The following is a 20,183-nucleotide window of genomic DNA, read 5'->3' as shown; positions in this document are numbered from 1 at the left end:
CAGAGACCTCAGGAGTCATCGGGTCCAGCCCCTGCCCAAGGCAGGACCAACCCAACTCGATCATCCCAGCCAGGGCTTGGTCAAGTCAGGACTTCAACACCTCTAGGGATGGAGATTCCATCCCCTCCGTAGGGAACCCAGCCCAGCGCTTCCCCACCCGCCTAGGGAAATCGTCTTTCTTAATCTCCAACCTAGACCTCCCCCACTGCAATGTGAGACCGTTGCTCCTCGTTCTGCCCCCGCCGAAAACAGCCTCCCTCCAGCCTCTTTGGAACCCCCCTGCAGGGAGTTGGAGGCTCCCCCCTCCGACATCCAGCGACCGGCGAGACTCTGGACACGTGCGAAGGACCAGCCCAGCCAAGCCTCCAAGAGAGGATCGCCACCGGCCATCCAAAACGGACCATCCCTGGTGCTTTCGAGGAAGGCAGTTCACGAATCACACCCCGGCTTAGCCTGGGGGAGATGCCTTCCTGAGCCCCGAGAGCATGCCAGTTAGCAGGGGAGGATGATCAGCTCCAGCGCTCGCGATTGCAACGCGACCTGGATTCTGTGTCACTCCAGCCCCTGGCCCCTGTGATGGCGAGAAACCGATTTTCCAGCCGGTGTTGGTTGGAGGCTGGTTTGCCACCATCCGTTCGCCTGCCAGCAGCGTCCTTTCAACAGCTCCTCGCCCGCCCTGGTATTCAGTCCCCCCCCCCCGGCCGAGGAATTTATAGATGGCAGACGGATCCCCTGTCAGCCGGCCTTTTGCTAGACTAAACAAGACCGGAGCTTTCACTCTCCTCTTGTCAGCCTGGATCGCTGCTCCCTGGGTTGTCTCTCCAGTGCCTGCTCTGTAATCCCTCCATCGGGAAGAGGGGGGATGGATGGACACCCCCCAGATGCCAAACCTCTGGTCCCCCGCCTCTCCTGGAGACCCGCCCGGGCCGCTCGGTGCGGCAAACCTGAGCACTGAAGTGGCACAGGGGACCACCTGCCGAGTTAGAAACCAGGTGGGGCAAGCTCTCCTGGGCACCGGGAGACTCGAAGGAACTGGTCTACCCAGGCAGGTTTGCAAACGATGAGTCTTTAATCTGGATTAGTTGCCTGCATGGAGGTGGACAGATAGGAGCTTGTCCCTTCTAAGGGGCGCCAGATTCCACCTGGCCCTGGGGGACCAGGACTGGAGCGCATGGCCTGTCCTTTAGGGGGCGCCAGGTTCCATCCGGCTCCGGGGGACGGGGACTGGAGCGCATGGCCTGTCCTCTAGGGGCCGCCAGGTTCCATCTGGCCCTGGGGGATGGGGACTGGAGCACATGGCCTGTCCTCTAGGGGGCACCAGGTTCCATCTGGCCCTGGGGGATGGGGACTGGAGCACATGGCCTGTCCTCTAGGGGGCACCAGGTTCCATCTGGCCCTGGGGGATGGGGACTGGAGCGCATGGCCTGTCCTCTAGGGGGCACCAGGTTCCATCTGGCTCCAGGGGACGGGGACTGGAGCGCATGGCCTGTCCTCTAGGGGCCGCCAGGTTCCATCTGGCTCCAGGGAACCAGGACTGGAGCGCATGGCCTGTCCTCTAGGGGGCTCCAGGTTCCATCTGGCTCCGGGGGACGGGGACTGGAGCGCATGGCCTGTCCTCTAGGGGGCACCATATTCCACCTGGCTCCGGGAGACCGGGACTGGAGCACATGGCCTGTCCTTTAGGGGGCGCCAGGTAGCTCCAATCCATCCCCTTTAAGGGGCGTAAGGATACAAGGTGGAGCCAAAGGTCTGAGAAGTAGTTCCAAGCCAATTCTTCAAGGCACATGTGCCCCGTTCGTGGTGCAAATCAAGTTCCCCAGCTGGGCAGCAGTCCTGCGGCTGGTGGTGCCCCATCACGCTGTCCCCAATCACCGTATCCCTCCGCCCAGGGAAGAGGAACTATTTGTAGAGCCCCAGGGTGGGGCTGTGATAGAGGCACATGTAGGCGTCGCAGAGCAGGCGTCGGGCGCAGGGGGGCAGGGATTTGGGGTCCAGCCCCTGGAGTTCCTCGGGGCTCATCTCCAGGTAGTCGGCCACCTCCGGGCAAGGCGTGACCTGCGGGATGTTGAAACCGTTCTCGCCGCCTGGAGAAGAAGGGGGGGGAGGGAGAAAAGGAGAGAAGGGTGAAATAACGGGGTGGAAAGGAGGAGAAAACGGGAAGGAGAAACTGGAGGGAGGAAAGAGAGAAATGAGGAAACAGAGAGAAGACGGGGAACCAAGAGCGAACGAGTGAAGGGACGGACACGGAAAACAGGAGCGGGACAGAGCAAGAGGAGAACGGAGGCGCGAAGAGAGAAAACAAGAAGGAGAAAAGGGAGGGAGAGAGAAGGGGAGGCCAAGGCTGGAACCAGAGGGATGGAAAAATGCTGAGAAGGATGGCAAGGAAGGCGAGAGAGAGGAGAACCGGGGGGAAGAAGAAGGAGAGCAAGTCAGGAAAACGTGAAAGAAAAGGGGGGAAGAGGGAAGAGAAGGGGAAAGACAAGTGCAGAGCAGAAAACGGACACAGCGGGGAGAGAGATGATGGGACGGGGAAATGGAGAAAAGAAAAGAAGGGAGAGAGGAGGAAAGGGAAGTGAAAGAAAGAAAGAAAGAAAGAAAGAAAGAAAGAAAGAAAGAAAGAAAGAAAGAAAGAAAGAAAGAAAGAAAGAAAGAAAAGAGAAAATAAAAGGTGAAAGAAAGAAAGAAAGAAAGAAAGAAAGAAAGAAAGAAAGAAAGAAAGAAAGAAAGAAAAGAGAAAATAAAAGGTGAAAGAAAGAAAGAAAGAAAGAAAGAAAGAAAGAAAGAAAGAAAGAAAGAAAGAAAAAGAAAGAGAAAGAAAGAAAGAAAGAGAAAATAAAAGGTGAAAGAAAGAAAGAAAGAAAGAAAGAAAGAAAGAAAGAAAGAAAGAAAGAAAAAAAGAAAGAAAGAAAGAAAGAAAAAAAGAAAGAAAGAAAGAAAGAAAGAAAGAAAGAAAGAAAGAAAGAAAGAAAGAAAGAAAGAAAGAAAGAAAAGAGAAAATAAAAGGTGAAAGAAAGAAAGAAAGAAAGAGGACGGAAGGGCTGTGTCCAGACTCAAGGTTTTTTTCGAATAAACTTCACTTGCGTCTAGACGACAGCCGCGTTCTTTCGAAATTAAATCGAAAGAACGCGGCTTTTCTTTCGACGGCGGCAAACCCCATTGCACGAGGAAGACCGCCTTTTCTCGAAAGTGCTCTTTCGAAACAAGGCGTTCTTGAATGCCAACGGGGCGTTTTCGAAAGAGGGCATCCCGACTGCCTGGGTGCTCTCTTTCGAAAACGCGGCTTGCGTTTTCGAAAGTACGGCTTGCCGTCTAGATGCTCTTTTTCGAAAGAGGCTTTGCAGTCTCGACGTAGCCTGAGAGGAGAAAGGGGAGAGCCGGTGGGAGGGAAAGGAAGGGAAGTGGGTGGCAGGGGACAGGGGGGAAGGGAGGAAGACAGGAACGAAGGACGGAGGGGGCAGGGGACGGGAAGGAGGGGGCGGGGGAGGAGCAGCGGCGGGGGAAACCGAGGCGGAGGGGCGGCGGCGCGGCTCACCCTGCCGGTCGGCCATGCTGTCGAAGAAGAGCCAGTGGCGGGGGCGGGGGCCGTGGCGGGCGAAGGCCACGTAGTGGCTGGTCTCGATGCAGAGGGCGGCGTAGAGCTGCATGGTCTGGCGGGGCGGGGGGCCGGGCGGGGGGGGCCGCTGGGCCAGCTCCGGGGGCAGGCGCAGGGCCCGGGGCTGGTGGGAGCGCCGGGCCCGGTGCCGGTGAACCTGGGGGGGAGGGGTGGTTAGAGCAGGGGCGGGGCAAGTCCCACAAGTGCCCCCACCCCTATGCATACTCCGCCCCCCAAACCCCCCCCCGGCCGGTTACCTGCTGGCAGCAGAGGGCGCAGAACTGGCGGGTGCCGCCGGCCGCGATGCTGGGGTCCCCGTAACACTGGGGGCACTCGCTCAGCGCCAGCGCCTGGCAGATACTGCACTCCCGGGGGGCTGCCGACGGGGGGGGGGGGTCAGTGGCGGCGCCTGGCCCCTCCCCCACCGCATCCCCCTTCCCCCTCTCTGTGCCCCATCCCGCCTCCACCTGCCCCTCCCCACCGCCTCCCTCTTTCAACCCTGCCCCCCAGGCCCCCCCCCGGATTTATGTCCTGTCCCTCTTCCCACTTCCCCCTGCCCCTCCCACCGCCTCCTTCTGACCGCCCTTCCCCCTCTTTATGCTCCGCCCCCAACTCCCATGCCCCTCCCACCGCCTCCTTCTGACCGCCCTTCCCCCTCTTTATGCTCCGCCCCAACTCCCATGCCCCTCCCACCACCTCCTTCTGACCTCCCTTCCCCCTCTTTATGCTCCGCCCCCAACTCCCATGCCCCTCCCACCGCCTCCTTCTGACCTCCCTTCCTCCTCTTTATGCTCCGCCCCCAACTCCCATGCCCCTCCCACCGCCTCCTTCTGACCTCCCTTCCCCCCTTTATGCTCCGCCCCCAACTCCTATGCCCCTCCCCCACCACCTCCTTGCACCCCCCCTTCTCCCTCTTTCAGCCCCCACCTCCCGTGCCCCTCCCCCACCCCCACCGCCTCCTTCTGGCCCTTCCCTTCCCCCTCTTTGGGCCCCCCTCCCCACACACCCTCCCTCTGCCCCACGTCCCCTCACGCCCCCCCCCCCCACTCACTGCCCTCCAGCAGGTCGGTGAGGTCCAGCTCCAGGCTGGGCAGGATGGTGGCGAAGGCCTTGTAGTCCCGCCCGTTGCGGGGCATCTGCAGGATGAGGCAGGAGGGGGCCTGGCGGGGGCGACGGGGGGGTCAGTGTGGGGGGGGCGGGAGAGGGGTGGGAGGGGACCCCCCCACGCTTCCTCCGCCTCTCACCTCAGTGAACTTGAGGTCCCCAGCGGCCAGGGAGGCCTCCAGCAGCTGCTGCACCGTGGGGACCCCCCGGCCGGCCCCCCTGGCGCCCCCCTCCATGAAGATCTGGTAGAAGATGCAGCCCTGGGAGTCCTTATCCGCTGACCTGGGGGGAAGGGAGAGACGGGGGTGGGTGCGGGAGGGGCTGGGGAGCTGCGGGGTGAGGGGGGAAGATGGGGGTTGGTGGGGGAGGGGCTGGGGAGCTGCGGAGTGTGGGGGGAAGATGGGGGTTGGTGGGGGAGGGGCTGGGGAGCTGCGGGGTGTGGGGGGAGATGGGGGTGGGTGGGTGGGGGAGGGGCTGAGGGAGCTGCGGGGTGGGGGGAGATGGGGGTGGGTGGGTGGGTGGGTGGGGGAGGGGCTGAGGGTGCTGCGGGCTGTGGGGGGGGATGGGGGTTGGTGGGGGGAGGGGCTCAGGGAGCTGCGGAGTGTGGGGGGAGACGGGGGTTGGTGGGGGAGGGGCTGGGGAGCTGCGGGCTGTGGGGGGGAGATGGGGGTTGGTGGGGGAGGGGCTGGGGAGCTGCGCGGTGTGGGGGAGATGGGGGTGGGGGAGGGGGAGGGGCTGGGGGAGCTGCAGGGTGTGGGGGGGAGATGGGGGTTGGTGGGGGGAGGGGCTGGGTAGCTGCAGAGTGTGGGGGGGAGATGGGGGTTGGTGGGGGGAGGGGCTGGGGGAGCTGCAGGGTGTGGGGGGAGATGGGGGTTGGTGGGGGAGGGGCTGGGGGAGCTGCAGGGTGTGGGGGGGAGATGGGGGTTGGTGGCGGAGGGGCTGGGGAGCTGCGGGGTGTGGGGGGAGATGGGGGTTGGTGGGGGAGGGGCTGGGGAGCTGCAGAGTGTGGGAGGGAGACGGGGTTGGTGGGGGGAGGGGCTGGGGGAGCTGCAGGGTGTGGGGGGGAGATGGGCGTTGGTGGGGGGAGGGGCTGGGTAGCTGCGGGGTGTGGGGGGAGATGGGGGTTGGTGGGGGGAGGGGCTGGGGGAGCTGCAGGGTGTGGGGGGGAGATGGGGGTTGGTGGGGGGAGGGGCTGGGGGAGCTGCAGGGTGTGGGGGGGAGATGGGGGTTCGTGGGGGAGGGGCTGGGTAGCTGCAGGGTGTGGGGGGGAGATGGGGGTTGGTGGGGGGAGGGGCTGAGGGAGCTGCAGGGTGTGGGGGGGAGATGGGGGTTGGTGGGGGAGGGGCTGGGTAGCTGCAGGGTGTGGGGGGGACATGGGGGTTGGTGGGGGGAGGGGCTGGGTAGCTGCAGGGTGTGGGGGGAGATGGGGGTTGGTGGGGGGAGGGGCTGGGGGAGCTGCAGGGTGTGGGGGGGAGATGGGCGTTGGTGGGGGGAGGGGCTGGGTAGCTGCAGGGTGTGGGGGGAGATGGGGGTTGGTGGGGGGAGGGGCTGGGTAGCTGCAGGGTGTGGGGGAGAGATGGGGGTTCGTGGGGGGAGGGGCTGGGTAGCTGCAGGGTGTGGGGGGGAGATGGGGGTTGGTGGGGGGAGGGGCTGAGGGAGCTGCAGGGTGTGGGGGGGAGATGGGGGTTCGTGGGGGGAGGGGCTGGGTAGCTGCAGGGTGTGGGGGGGAGATGGGGGTTGGTGGGGGGAGGGGCTGAGGGAGCTGCAGGGTGTGGGGGGGAGATGGGGGTTGGTGGGGGGAGGGGCTGGGTAGCTGCAGGGTGTGGGGGAGAGTTGGAGGTTGGTGGGGGAGGGGCTGGGGAGCTGCAGAGTGTGGGAGGGAGACGGGGTTGGTGGGGGGAGGGGCTGGGGGAGCTGCAGAGTGTGGGAGGGAGACGGGGTTGGTGGGGGGAGCTGCAGGTGTTGGGGAATGGGGCATTGGGGGGATAGGGGTGGGGGAGCAGGCACCTTGGCAGGAGGGGGAGGGGCTATAGGGAGGGGGGCCCGTGCCAGACAAATGGGGCTGGGGGAGGGGAGGGGGAGGAGCCAGAAGGAGGGGGCGGGGGGCTCTTACCGGATCGTAAAGAGGGGCTCCACTTTCAGCACCCGGAAGAGCAGGGTGAGAAACTCCTCCGGGTCTGGGGGGGGGGGGCACAGAGGTGAGAGCAGGGACCCCCCCACACACACAGCCCCTCCCCCAATCCCTTACACCCCCAAACCTCCCCAGCCCTCCTCCCCTCTCCACATCCCCTCCCCCACACCGCAAGCCCTCCCCCCATCCCCTGCGGCCCCCGCTCGCACCCCCCTGCCCTGTGCCCCCCCGGCCCCCCCACCTTTCTCCTCGCTGGTGAACCCCGGGGAGCGTCCGGCTTCCTCCAGGACCCGCCGCAGGGCCATCACCTTGGTGGCGCAGACGTAGCCATGTCTGGGGAGAGGGGCGTGGGGGTCACCCCGCTGGGAATCTGCACACAGCCCCCCCATCCCACAGCCCCCTCCCCCTGGGGCCCCCGGCCCCAGGACAGAGCCCTCCGCACCCCCAGCCTCCCCCGGAGACGCCCCCCCCACCTCAGAGTCACCGTCCCCCCAGCGGGACCCCCACCCTTGCCCCCCAGAGACTCCCCTCCCCCACAGACTCTCTCCCATACATAGCCCTTCTCTGGTGTGTCCCCCCACCCCACAGTCCCCCCACCCCCTCAGACTCCCCACGTCCCAGAGACCCCCCCCACAGACTTCCTCCCCTCCCCCACAGACCTCCTCCCCCAGAAAGACCCACCCCCATCCCCACAAATCCCCTGTCCCAGAGAACCCCTCCTCCATACACCTCTTCCCCTAGATGGTCCCCGCCCCCCCACACCCCCTCTCTCACCCCACGGAACCCCTTGCTCCAGACAGACCCTCCCCTCACATCTCCCCTCACCAACCCCGTCCTCCTAGAGGCCCCCCTCCCTTACTGCCCTTCCTCCAGCCTCTCCCAGAGATACCCTCTGCCCCCCAAAACACCCCTGACCCCCAAAATACCCTCTGCCCCTGAGACAGCCCCCCAAAACACCCTCTGCCCCTGAGACAGCCCCCCAAAACACCTCTGCCCCTGAGACACTCCCTGCCCCCAAAACATGCTCCTGTCCCCAAGACAGCCCCCTGAGACACACCCCTTCCCCCAAGACACCTCTGCCCCCCAAGACACACCCTGCCCTTGAGACACACCCCTTCTCCCCCAAGATAGCCCCCCGAGACATGCCCCTGCACCCCCGGAGACAGCCCCCCGAGACACACCCTGCCCCCCGAGACTGCCCCGAGACATGCCCCGCTCCCCAAGACACGCCCTGCCCCCCCGGGGCTCGCACTTGCGCAGGGGGTTGACGATCTCCGTCCTCAGCAGGTCCCGGGTCTCCTCGTAGGACGCCCCGTCGTTCTTGTCCGCTGGGCGCAGCAGCAGCGAGTCCAGCACGGAGCTGAAGGCGAACATGCTGTGGGGATGGGGAGGGTCAGGACGTCGGGGTTCCCTCCCCAGCTCTGGGAGGGCAGTGGGGGCTAGTGGTCAGAGCAGCGTGGGAGCCAGGACTCCTGGGTTCTCTCTCCAGCGCTGGGAGGGCAGTGGGGGCGAGTGGTCAGAGCAGCGTGGGAGCCAGGACTCCTGGGTTCCCTCCCCAGCTCTGGGAGGGCAGTGGGGGCTAGTGGTCAGAGCAGCGTGGGAGCCAGGACTCCTGGGTTCTCTCTCCAGCGCTGGGAGGGCAGTGGGGGCGAGTGGTCAGAGCAGCGTGGGAGCCAGGACTGCTGGGTTCTCTCTCCAGCGCTGGGAGGGCAGTGGGGGCGAGTGGTCAGAGCAGCGTGGGAGCCAGGACTCCTGGGTTCTCTCTCCAGCGCTGGGAGGGCAGTGGGGGCGAGTGGTCAGAGCAGCGTGGGAGCCAGGACTCCTGTGTTCTCTCTCCAGCACTGGGAGGGCAGTGGGGGCGAGTGGTCAGAGCAGCGTGGGAGCCAGGACTCCTGGGTTCTCTCTCCAGCGCTGGGAGGGCAGTGGGGGCGAGTGGTCAGAGCAGCGTGGGAGCCAGGACTCCTGGGTTCTCTCTCCAGCGCTGGGAGGGCAGTGGGGGCGAGTGGTCAGAGCAGCATGGGAGCCAGGACTCCTGGGTTCTCTCTCCAGCGCTGGGAGGGCAGTGGGGGCGAGTGGTCAGAGCAGCGTGGGAGCCAGGACTCCTGGGTTCTCTCTCCAGCGCTGGGAGGGCAGTGGGGGCTAGTGGTCAGAGCAGCGTGGGAGCCAGGACTCCTGGGTTCTCTCTCCAGCTCTGGGAGGGCAGTGGGGGCTAGTGGTCAGAGCAGCGTGGGAGCCAGGACTCCTGGGTTCTCTCTCCAGCGCAGGGAGGGCAGTGGGGGCTAGTGGTCAGAGCAGCGTGGGAGCCAGGACTCCTGGGTTCTCTCTCCAGCGCAGGGAGGGCAGTGGGGGCTAGTGGTCAGAGCAGCGTGGGAGCCAGGACTCCTGGGTTCCCTCCCCAGCTCTGGGAGGGCAGTGGGGGCGAGTGGTCAGAGCAGCGTGGGAGCCAGGACTCCTGGGTTCCCTCCCCAGCTCTGGGAGGGCAGTGGGGGCTAGTGGTCAGAGCAGCGTGGGAGCCAGGACTCCTGGGTTCTCTCTCCAGCGCTGGGAGGGCAGTGGGGGCGAGTGGTCAGAGCAGCGTGGGAGCCAGGACTCCTGGGTTCTCTCTCCAGCGCTGGGAGGGCAGTGGGGGCGAGTGGTCAGAGCAGCGTGGGAGCCAGGACTCCTGTGTTCTCTCTCCAGCGCTGGGAGGGCAGTGGGGGCGAGTGGTCAGAGCAGCGTGGGAGCCAGGACTCCTGGGTTCTCTCTCCAGCGCAGGGAGGGCAGTGGGGGCTAGTGGTCAGAGCAGCGTGGGAGCCAGGACTCCTGGGTTCTCTCTCCAGCGCTGGGAGGGCAGTGGGGGCTAGTGGTCAGAGCAGCGTGGGAGCCAGGACTCCTGGGTTCTCTCTCCAGCGCTGGGAGGGCAGTGGGGGCGAGTGGTCAGAGCAGCGTGGGAGCCAGGACTCCTGGGTTCCCTCCCCAGCTCTGGGAGGGCAGTGGGGGCGAGTGGTCAGAGCAGCGTGGGAGCCAGGACTCCTGGGTTCTCTCTCCAGCGCTGGGAGGGCAGTGGGGGCGAGTGGTCAGAGCAGCATGGGAGCCAGGACTCCTGGGTTCTCTCTCCAGCGCTGGGAGGGCAGTGGGGGCGAGTGGTCAGAGCAGCGTGGGAGCCAGGACTCCTGGGTTCTCTCTCCAGCGCTGGGAGGGCAGTGGGGGCTAGTGGTCAGAGCAGCGTGGGAGCCAGGACTCCTGGGTTCTCTCTCCAGCTCTGGGAGGGCAGTGGGGGCTAGTGGTCAGAGCAGCGTGGGAGCCAGGACTCCTGGGTTCTCTCTCCAGCGCAGGGAGGGCAGTGGGGGCTAGTGGTCAGAGCAGCGTGGGAGCCAGGACTCCTGGGTTCTCTCTCCAGCGCAGGGAGGGCAGTGGGGGCGAGTGGTCAGAGCAGCGTGGGAGCCAGGACTCCTGGGTTCTCTCTCCAGCGCTGGGAGGGCAGTGGGGGCGAGTGGTCAGAGCAGCGTGGGAGCCAGGACTCCTGGGTTCTCTCTCCAGCGCAGGGAGGGCAGTGGGGGCGAGTGGTCAGAGCAGCGTGGGAGCCAGGACTCCTGGGTTCTCTCTCCAGCGCTGGGAGGGCAGTGGGGGCTAGTGGTCAGAGCAGCGTGGGAGCCAGGACTCCTGGGTTCTCTCTCCAGCGCTGGGAGGGCAGTGGGGGCTAGTGGTCAGAGCAGCGTGGGAGCCAGGACTCCTGGGTTCTCTCTCCAGCGCTGGGAGGGCAGTGGGGGCGAGTGGTCAGAGCAGCGTGGGAGCCAGGACTCCTGGGTTCTCTCTCCAGCGCTGGGAGGGCAGTGGGGGCGAGTGGTCAGAGCAGCGTGGGAGCCAGGACTCCTGGGTTCTCTCTCCAGCGCTGGGAGGGCAGTGGGGGCTAGTGGTCAGAGCAGCGTGGGAGCCGGGACTCCTGGGTTCTCTCTCCAGCGCTGGGAGGGCAGTGGGGGCGAGTGGTCAGAGCAGCGTGGGAGCCAGGACTCCTGGGTTCTCTCTCCAGCGCTGGGAGGGCAGTGGGGGCGAGTGGTCAGAGCAGCGTGGGAGCCAGGACTCCTGGGTTCTCTCTCCAGCGCTGGGAGGGCAGTGGGGGCGAGTGGTCAGAGCAGCGTGGGAGCCAGGACTCCTGGGTTCTCTCTCCAGCGCTGGGAGGGCAGTGGGGGCGAGTGGTCAGAGCAGCATGGGAGCCAGGACTCCTGGGTTCTCTCTCCAGCGCTGGGAGGGCAGTGGGGGCGAGTGGTCAGAGCAGCGTGGGAGCCAGGACTCCTGGGTTCTCTCTCCAGCGCTGGGAGGGCAGTGGGGGCTAGTGGTCAGAGCAGCGTGGGAGCCAGGACTCCTGGGTTCTCTCTCCAGCTCTGGGAGGGCAGTGGGGGCTAGTGGTCAGAGCAGCGTGGGAGCCAGGACTCCTGGGTTCTCTCTCCAGCGCTGGGAGGGCAGTGGGGGCTAGTGGTCAGAGCAGCGTGGGAGCCAGGACTCCTGGGTTCTCTCTCCAGCGCTGGGAGGGCAGTGGGGGCTAGTGGTCAGAGCAGCGTGGGAGCCAGGACTCCTGGGTTCTCTCTCCAGCGCAGGGAGGGCAGTGGGGGCTAGTGGTCAGAGCAGCGTGGGAGCCAGGACTCCTGGGTTCCCTCCCCAGCTCTGGGAGGGCAGTGGGGGCGAGTGGTCAGAGCAGCGTGGGAGCCAGGACTCCTGGGTTCCCTCCCCAGCTCTGGGAGGGCAGTGGGGGCTAGTGGTCAGAGCAGCGTGGGAGCCAGGACTCCTGGGTTCTCTCTCCAGCGCTGGGAGGGCAGTGGGGGCGAGTGGTCAGAGCAGCGTGGGAGCCAGGACTGCTGGGTTCTCTCTCCAGCGCTGGGAGGGCAGTGGGGGCGAGTGGTCAGAGCAGCGTGGGAGCCAGGACTCCTGGGTTCTCTCTCCAGCGCTGGGAGGGCAGTGGGGGCGAGTGGTCAGAGCAGCGTGGGAGCCAGGACTCCTGTGTTCTCTCTCCAGCACTGGGAGGGCAGTGGGGGCGAGTGGTCAGAGCAGCGTGGGAGCCAGGACTCCTGGGTTCTCTCTCCAGCGCTGGGAGGGCAGTGGGGGCGAGTGGTCAGAGCAGTGTGGGAGCCAGGACTCCTGGGTTCTCTCTCCAGCGCTGGGAGGGCAGTGGGGGCGAGTGGTCAGAGCAGCATGGGAGCCAGGACTCCTGGGTTCTCTCTCCAGCGCTGGGAGGGCAGTGGGGGCGAGTGGTCAGAGCAGCGTGGGAGCCAGGACTCCTGGGTTCTCTCTCCAGCGCTGGGAGGGCAGTGGGGGCTAGTGGTCAGAGCAGCGTGGGAGCCAGGACTCCTGGGTTCTCTCTCCAGCTCTGGGAGGGCAGTGGGGGCTAGTGGTCAGAGCAGCGTGGGAGCCAGGACTCCTGGGTTCTCTCTCCAGCGCAGGGAGGGCAGTGGGGGCTAGTGGTCAGAGCAGCGTGGGAGCCAGGACTCCTGGGTTCTCTCTCCAGCGCAGGGAGGGCAGTGGGGGCTAGTGGTCAGAGCAGCGTGGGAGCCAGGACTCCTGGGTTCTCTCTCCAGCGCTGGGAGGGCAGTGGGGGCTAGTGGTCAGAGCAGCGTGGGAGCCAGGACTCCTGGGTTCTCTCTCCAGCGCTGGGAGGGCAGTGGGGGCGAGTGGTCAGAGCAGCGTGGGAGCCAGGACTCCTGGGCTCTCTCTCCAGCGCTGGGAGGGCAGTGGGGGCTAGTGGTCAGAGCAGCGTGGGAGCCGGGACTCCTGGGTTCTCTCTCCAGCGCTGGGAGGGCAGTGGGGGCGAGTGGTCAGAGCAGCGTGGGAGCCAGGACTCCTGGGTTCTCTCTCCAGCGCTGGGAGGGCAGTGGGGGCGAGTGGTCAGAGCAGCGTGGGAGCCAGGACTCCTGGGTTCTCTCTCCAGCGCTGGGAGGGCAGTGGGGGCGAGTGGTCAGAGCAGCGTGGGAGCCAGGACTCCTGGGTTCTCTCTCCAGCGCTGGGAGGGCAGTGGGGGCGAGTGGTCAGAGCAGCATGGGAGCCAGGACTCCTGGGTTCTCTCTCCAGCGCTGGGAGGGCAGTGGGGGCGAGTGGTCAGAGCAGCGTGGGAGCCAGGACTCCTGGGTTCTCTCTCCAGCGCTGGGAGGGCAGTGGGGGCTAGTGGTCAGAGCAGCGTGGGAGCCAGGACTCCTGGGTTCTCTCTCCAGCGCTGGGAGGGCAGTGGGGGCTAGTGGTCAGAGCAGCGTGGGAGCCAGGACTCCTGGGTTCTCTCTCCAGCTCTGGGAGGGCAGTGGGGGCTAGTGGTCAGAGCAGCGTGGGAGCCAGGACTCCTGGGTTCTCTCTCCAGCGCTGGGAGGGCAGTGGGGGCTAGTGGTCAGAGCAGCGTGGGAGCCAGGACTCCTGGGTTCTCTCTCCAGCGCTGGGAGGGCAGTGGGGGCTAGTGGTCAGAGCAGCGTGGGAGCCAGGACTCCTGGGTTCTCTCTCCAGCGCTGGGAGGGCAGTGGGGGCGAGTGGTCAGAGCAGCGTGGGAGCCAGGACTCCTGGGTTCTCTCTCCAGCGCTGGGAGGGCAGTGGGGGCTAGTGGTTAGGGCGGGAGGGGGAGTTGCTCACCTGAAGAGGGTGGCGTCAAGGTAGCAGGAGTTGCAATGACCCTGGATCCCCTTTTTCCAGCCCGTCAAGCGCTGGGCCCCTTCCTCGCCCAGCTCCGGGGGGGTGTCCTCCGGCACCCGCTTGCTGGCATACACCCTGAAATCTGGGGGGGATAGAGGGAATCAGACCTGGGGGGGACTCTGTTCCTCCAGCCCCAGAGGGGTGCAACCCCTTTGCCCCGTCCGCCTCCCCCTCCCCCTCCCAGTGTCCTACCCAGCGAGTTGCAGCGCAGCACGGGGTTCTCGGGGGGCTGGGGTGCCCCGAAGCGGGCGTCGGGCCGGCAGCGGCGCAGCTTGATGAACAGGGCCTTGCCGGGCGGGCACTGGAAATACCGCACCCCCCGGTAGATCCCGTCTGTACAGCCCGAGGGGAGGGGGTCCTCCTAGAGAGAGGGGCAGGGATCATGTCAAAGGGGGAGCCAGGGTCCCTAGGACGAGCCCAGGGGGTGGCCTTAACCTCCTCAAGCCCCAACCCATGCCCCATGGGGGTGACCCCACAAAGGACGGGACTGGGGGGGTCCCATAAAGCCCCCGTATCTGTCCCCGTTGGTCTCTCACCAGCTCCAGCCCTGCAAGGGTCTCCCTCACATCCGGCGGCTCCCCAATCCAGCGGATCACCCCGTAGATGGGGGGGTCGTGCACCTCCACCATAGAGTTGATCTCCAGCAGGGGTGAAGACAACTCTTCCTCTTCTTCCTCTTCCCCCCGATCCTTGGGGTCTCCCGTCAACGGGGAGGAAGGGGAACCAGGAGGGGACCTCCATTCTGGCTGGGGCGGGTACCGGATGGAAGAGGGAGACGGGGGGTCACTGAGGAGCCCCGGCGGGGGGTCGTTGCTCAAGGCCTTGGGGCCTTCATCCGCCTTTTCTGTAGGGAAACCAACCAACATGGCAGACGATGGGTAGATGGGGCCTCTTGGGTGACCCTCTTTTCCGGCGGGACCTTCCCATAACTGGGGCACCCATCTTGGCCACTGGCCATCGACTGGCACTGGTGGGGCCATCTTGATTGTCAGGGAGAGACTGCCACAGGGGCAGCCATCTTGGCCAACAGTCATTGACCACTACTGAGTTGGCCGTCTTGGCCAACAAGCATTGACTGCCGGGGAAATGGTCATCTTGGCTAACAGTCACTGGGATGGCCAAGTCGGTCAACGGGCATTGACCACCACTGTGGTGGCCATCGTGACCAACAGTCACTGGCGGCTACTGGCCATGGTGGAACAACAGGCATTGACCGCAATGGGGGTAGCCATCTTGGCCAACAGTCCTTGACCACTACTGAATAGGCCATCTTGTCCAACAAGCATTGACTGCATTGACCCCTACTAGGGTGTCCATTTTGACCACTCGACATTGACCACTACTGGACGTGTACATCTTGGCCTATAGTGACTGATCGCTACTGGGGTGGCCATCTTGGCCAACAGGCATTGATTATCACAGGGATGGCCATCCTAGCCAGCTAGCAAGAAGGTCGGGAAGGGATGTCATTGCCTCTCTGGGAGAGGCGCCATGAGCCATCTTGTTGGCCAAAAAAGGTTGATGTATCTCAGGATATGTCTACACCGTAAAGTTAATTCGGAATAACAGCCGTTATTTCGAATTAACTTTAATAGCATCTACGCAGGCAAACCGCAATTTCGAAATAAATTCGAAATAGTGGAGCCCTTATTTTGAATTTGGTAAACTCATTCTACGAGGTAAAACCAAATTGGAAATAGCTATTTGGAATGAAGTGCTGTGTAGACACTTCATTCAAAATAGGGGGCCTCCAGCCCTTCCCAGGGAGCCCTGGTGGCCACTCTGGGCACAACCAGGAAAACTTACTCTCCTCTCCCCCAGCCCCGGAGCCATTAAAGGGGTAGACCCTGGCCACAGTGCCTGTGCCAGCTCCAAGCCTGCCAGCCAAGAGCCAGCAGTGGCCACCGAGACCCCTGACCCAGTGGCCCCAAAACAGGAGCCAGCCAGCCAGTGGCAGCCAGCCCTCCACCGCTCCCCAGGAGCAGTCTGCCAGCTCCCAGGAGCCTGACGGGGCTGGAGAAGGCGGGCGCCTTCCTGGTCCAGGGTGGAGATCATGGACCTTATTCAGATTGGTAGACAAGCAAGCGGAGAACTGTGAGAACTGTCTGTCCGGGGTGGGGGTCGGGTCCCTTTAAGCACGGAGCTCACTTAGCCTCAGGCAGCAGCTCCATACACTAAGTCCTAACCGGATGCCCTGCCGGCACTGGCTCCGGCCAGCCTTAACCTCGCTTCAGGGTCCGCTCAGTGTGGACGCGCTATTTCGAAATACGTTTTGTGTCTAGATGCGTTATTTCGAATCAGTTTTTAGGTCTAGATGCGCTAATTCAAATGAGCTTAGTTCGAATTAACTAATTCGAATTAAGTCAGTTCGAATTAGTGCTGTAGTGTAGACGTACCCTAGATGCGTTATTTCGAATTAGCTTAATTCGAATTAACTACTTCCAATTAAGTTAATTTTAAATAGCACTGTAGTGTAGACATACCCAGTGATGCCAAAGCATCGGCAGGGCCAATGCCCTCTGTGCAAAAAAGCCACGCCCAGACAAGATGGCCTCTGACCCCTTTTGTTTACTGGAGGTCCTACCTTTATATACTTTGGAGATTGGCAGAAGCATCCCGTACTCTGGAGATGGGAAGTGGCAGAGTAACTGGCCTTTGAATTTGCCGTCCCATGAGCCAACAGGCTGATCCTGGAAAATAAAGGGGGTTAAGGAAATCGGCTCCCAATTTATAATCCCCTCAATCGGGATCTTGCTCTCTGGTCCCACCCTGGCACTTGGGGGTCAGTGCCCTCTCACCAGGTGGATCCCCACGAAGATCCCAGCCACCTCCTTCTTGGGCAGATAGTCACAGAACACCACAGTGCCCTTGGGGGCGCTGTCATCCATCTGGAAGACAACCCGGTCACCGAACTCCAGGGGCGGAGATTTGAGGGGGTCCCCCGTGGCCAGCTGGAGCCTGTTGCACGCCCGCTGGCCGCCCCGGGGGGCCATTGGGGGGCTGCATTTCGCCCCCTCATCCGGCTCGATCCGGTTCACGGGCACGAAGACCCCGCAGTTCTCCTGGCATGAGAAGAATTTCTGGCCTCGGAAGGAGCCATCGGTGAAACCCTTCCCGGCTGCTGATCCCTAGAGGGGAACAGAAGAGGGGGGTTGACAAGGATGCTCCACAGTGCCCCCCACCCTGCAGCCAGATCAGGGCTGGTGCCTTCCCATGTCCCACTGCCCGTGATCTCACCGGTCCTGGATGGGGCTCGTGCCCACGGCAGGGGAAAGGCCCCATGTCCTACTTCCCATGGTCTACCTGGCCCAGTGGAGAGGAAAGACCCCAGGGTCCCATTCTTGCCAGACTTGGATGGAGGATGGCGCCCCCTAGAGGCTCCCGCTCCACTCACCACCAGCTCCACCCCGAAGATGACTCCAGCCTGCTCCTTGCTGTCCCCCATGGGCCCCCGGTAGCGCAGGATGCCCCGGGCCTTCTCCCCGGAGGCCGAGGTGATCTGGACCCGGACCCGGTCGCCCTGCCGCAGGGTCCCCCGCCGCCACAGCAGCCCCTCCTGCCCGAAGAGCCCCAGACGCTCTTCCGCGTTGGTCACAGCCTGTAGCATCCCCGCCTGCTCCTTGCTCAGCTCGCGCACCGCCTGGGCGGGCACGTGCACCGCAGCCTGCGTGTCCAGGAGCTTGGCCCGGAAGGGGCGGTCTGGGGCGGGGGGCTCGCCCGCCTGGCACAGGAGGCTGCCCCGGGGCACCTGGCCCCCGTCGTCCAGAGCAAAATCCTGCACCGCGATGAAGAATCGGCGCGGCCGCATGGCCCCAGGGGGGTGGGACCTGAGGGGTGAAACAGCGAATCAGAAAGGGGTGGACGGGGGCGGAAGTGGGGTGAACAACTGAGGGGGGGGGCACATCCAGGAGGGAGGGATAGCATGCTGGGGGGGGGGCATAATGAGGGGAGTGGGGAGATCAACCTTAGAGGATAGTTGAGGAGACCAGGCAGTGGGGCTGAGCTGGGATCACCAGCAGGCGGGTTCAATTCAGATGGGGAGTGGGGAGACCAGTATCGATGTGGGAGAGACCAGCACAAGGGGATGACCCAGGGAGACCAGCATCAGGGGTCAATTCAGATGGGGAGTGGGGAGATCAGTATCAGAGGGGGAGAGACCAGTATCGGTGTGGGAGAGACCAGTATCAGTGGGGGAGAGACCAGTATCGGTGTGGGAGAGACCAGTATCGGTGTGGGAGAGACCAGTATCGGTGCGGGAGAGACCGGTATCAGTGGGGGAGAGACCAGTATCGGTGCGGGAGAGACCGGTATTGGTGGGAGAGAGACCAGTATCGGTGTGGGAGAGACCAGTATCAGTGCGGGAGAGACAGTATCGGTGCGGGAGAGACCAGTATCGGTGGGGGAGAGACAGTATCGGTGCGGGAGAGACCGGTATCAGTGGGGGAAAGACCGGTATCGGTGGGAGAGAGACCAGTATCAGTGCGGGAGAGACCAGTATCAGTGGGGGAGAGACCAGTATTGGTGGGGGAGAGACCAGTATCGGTGTGGGAGAGACCAGTATCAGTGCGGGAGAGACCAGTATCAGTGGGGGAGAGACAGTATCGGTGCGGGAGAGACCGGTATCAGTGGGGGAAAGACCGGTATCGGTGGGAGAGAGACCAGTATCAGTGCGGGAGAGACCAGTATCAGTGGGGGAGAGACCACTATTGGTGAGGGAGAGACCAGTATCGGTGAGGGAGAGACCAGTATCAGTGGGGGAGAGACCAGTATCAGTGGGAGAGAGACCAGTATCGGTGCGGGAGAGACCAGTATCAGTGCGGGAGAGACCAGTATCGGTGTGGGAGAGACCAGTATCGGTGGGGGAGACCAGATTATGGGACTGACCTGGGGAGACCACCATCAGGGGTCAATTCAGATAGGGAGTGGGGAGACCAGTATCAGGGGAGAGACCAGTATCGGGGGGGGGGGGAATCCAGATTTAAGGGGCAGTTGTGCAGGGGGCAGAAGAGGGCAGGCTGTGGGGTGATGAGGCAAGAGAGGAGCCCAGGCTGGGGGCAGCTGATCAGGGATGGGGGACAGGAAGGAGAGGCCCATATCCGGGACGGGAAGTAAAGAAACCAGGCCTGGGGGTGATCTGGGGGAAGGGAGACCAGGCTGACTGGTGGGGGGAAGGCACAGGGCCCACGGGAGTGTGCGCTCCTGCCCTAGGGGGCGAGAGACCCGGCCTGGACACCCCATGGAGGACGCCCCCTCCCCGACTCGCCTGTCGCCGGTCATCCCCGTCCGGAGGTCATGTGCTGAGCTGGGGGTCCCCCGACGAGCTGCAGAAAAGGGGTGCGGGGGGGGGGAATGACACAGGAAAGTTTGAGAGAGAGCGAAAAGGAGACACAGCCGGGTGGGTGGGAAACCCCCCCCCCCCGAGCCTGCAACGGCCTCCTTCCTCCCTCCTTCCTCCTCCAGGAAGCCTGCTGTGTCCCCCTCCCCCTCCCCCCACCACCTGGGGCCAGGAGGGGCAGGGGCAGAGGGTCCCAGTGCTTCCTCCCTGTGCCGGGGACTTGCCGGAGAAACCCTGGAAAGAAACAAATGAGGAAGTAGCAAAGGCAGGGGGAGGGCCTTCAGCAACAGGGGGTGTGATTCTGAGGGTGTGATGAGGGGCCAGGACCAATGACGGTGAAGGGGCGGGGACAGGGGTGAGGAAAGAAAGAAAGAAAAGCAAAGCAAGTTTCTGTCTCTCTATTGGTCTTTCCCAGCTATTTCGGGGAGGGAGCAGGACCTTGTATCCCATGGGGCAGAGAGAACGGGAGGGGTCCTTTCAAGCCCACAGTCTCTGACACAGCTGGGCCCCATAGATGGGGGCTGATTTGAGGGTCTCTCATGGGGGAGGCAACAGCCTACATGACCCCAGGCCGGCCCCCTTGCAGGATTGGGGCACCCAGCAGCTGCAGATGGGGGGACACACACAGCTGTTCTGCAATGGGCACTAGGGGACAGCAGAGGGTGGGGGGAAGGGGCGGCTATACTGTATAATGGGCACTAGGGGGCAGCAGAGGGTGGGGGGAAGGGGCGGCTATACTGTATAATGGGCACTAGGGGGCAGCAGAGGGTGGGGGGAAGGGGCGGCTATACTGTATAATGGGCACTAGGGGGCAGCAGAGGGTGGGGGGAAGGGGCGGCTAAACTGTATAATGGGCAATAGGGGGCAGCAGAGGGTGGGTGGGGAAGGGGCGGCTATACTGTATAATGGGCACTAGGGGGCAGCAGAGGGTGGGGGTGGGAAGGGGCGGCTATACTGTATAAAGGGCACTAGGGGGCAGCAGAGGGTGGGGAGGGGAAGGGGCGGCTATACTGTATAATGGGCACTAGGGGGCAGCAGAGGGTGGGGAGGGGAAGGGGCGGCTATACTGTATAATGGGCACTAGGGGGCAGCAGAGGGTGGGTGGGGAAGGGGCGGCTATACTGTATAATGGGAACTAGGGGGCGGCAGAGGGTGGGGGAAGGGGCGGCTATACTGTATAATGGGCACTAGGGGGTGGCAGAGGGTGGGGGAAGGGACGGCTATACGGTATAATGGGCACTAGGGGGTGGCAGAGGGTGGGGGAAGGGACGGCTATACTGTATAATGGGCACTAGGGGGTGGCAGAGCGTGGGGAGAAGGGGCGGCTATACTGTATAATGGGTACTAGGGGGTGGCAGAGCGTGGGGGGAAGGGGCGGC

General features: G+C 64.0%; 1 protein-coding gene across 3 annotated transcripts; it reads right to left on the bottom strand.

Moving 5' to 3' along the window:
- Window positions 1–1,048: 1,048 nt before the first annotated feature.
- Window positions 1,049–19,047, bottom strand: LOC102452236 (ubiquitin carboxyl-terminal hydrolase CYLD-like). 3 transcript variants are annotated; one of them, XM_075911985.2, is made up of 16 exons: window positions 18,967–19,030; window positions 18,733–18,790; window positions 16,864–17,296; window positions 16,268–16,597; window positions 16,054–16,159; window positions 14,006–14,313; window positions 13,662–13,830; window positions 13,410–13,551; window positions 8,080–8,202; window positions 7,069–7,160; window positions 6,810–6,873; window positions 4,837–4,978; window positions 4,644–4,752; window positions 3,850–3,968; window positions 3,533–3,749; window positions 1,049–2,084 (listed from the first exon to the last, which is right to left on the bottom strand). In XM_075911985.2, exons 2-16 carry the CDS (start codon window positions 18,744–18,746, stop codon window positions 1,900–1,902), a joined length of 2,553 nt encoding a protein of 850 aa, XP_075768100.2. In that variant the 5' UTR covers window positions 18,747–18,790; window positions 18,967–19,030; the 3' UTR covers window positions 1,049–1,899. The 3 variants fall into 3 exon arrangements, with proteins under 3 accessions (XP_075768100.2, XP_089630414.1, XP_075768101.2); XM_089774288.1 differs by having other exon boundaries at window positions 18,733–19,046; XM_075911986.2 differs by lacking the exon at window positions 3,533–3,749 and having other exon boundaries at window positions 18,733–19,047.
- Window positions 19,048–20,183: the final 1,136 nt, after the last annotated feature.

The sequence above is a fragment of the Pelodiscus sinensis genome, chromosome 30 (genome assembly GCF_052426305.1).
Source record: "Pelodiscus sinensis isolate ZL-2025 chromosome 30, ASM5242630v1, whole genome shotgun sequence".
NCBI classification, from domain to species: domain Eukaryota; kingdom Metazoa; phylum Chordata; order Testudines; family Trionychidae; genus Pelodiscus; species Pelodiscus sinensis.
The sequence above is the reverse complement of the archived record's forward strand: the minus strand, read 5'-3'. Positions and strand labels throughout refer to the sequence as shown.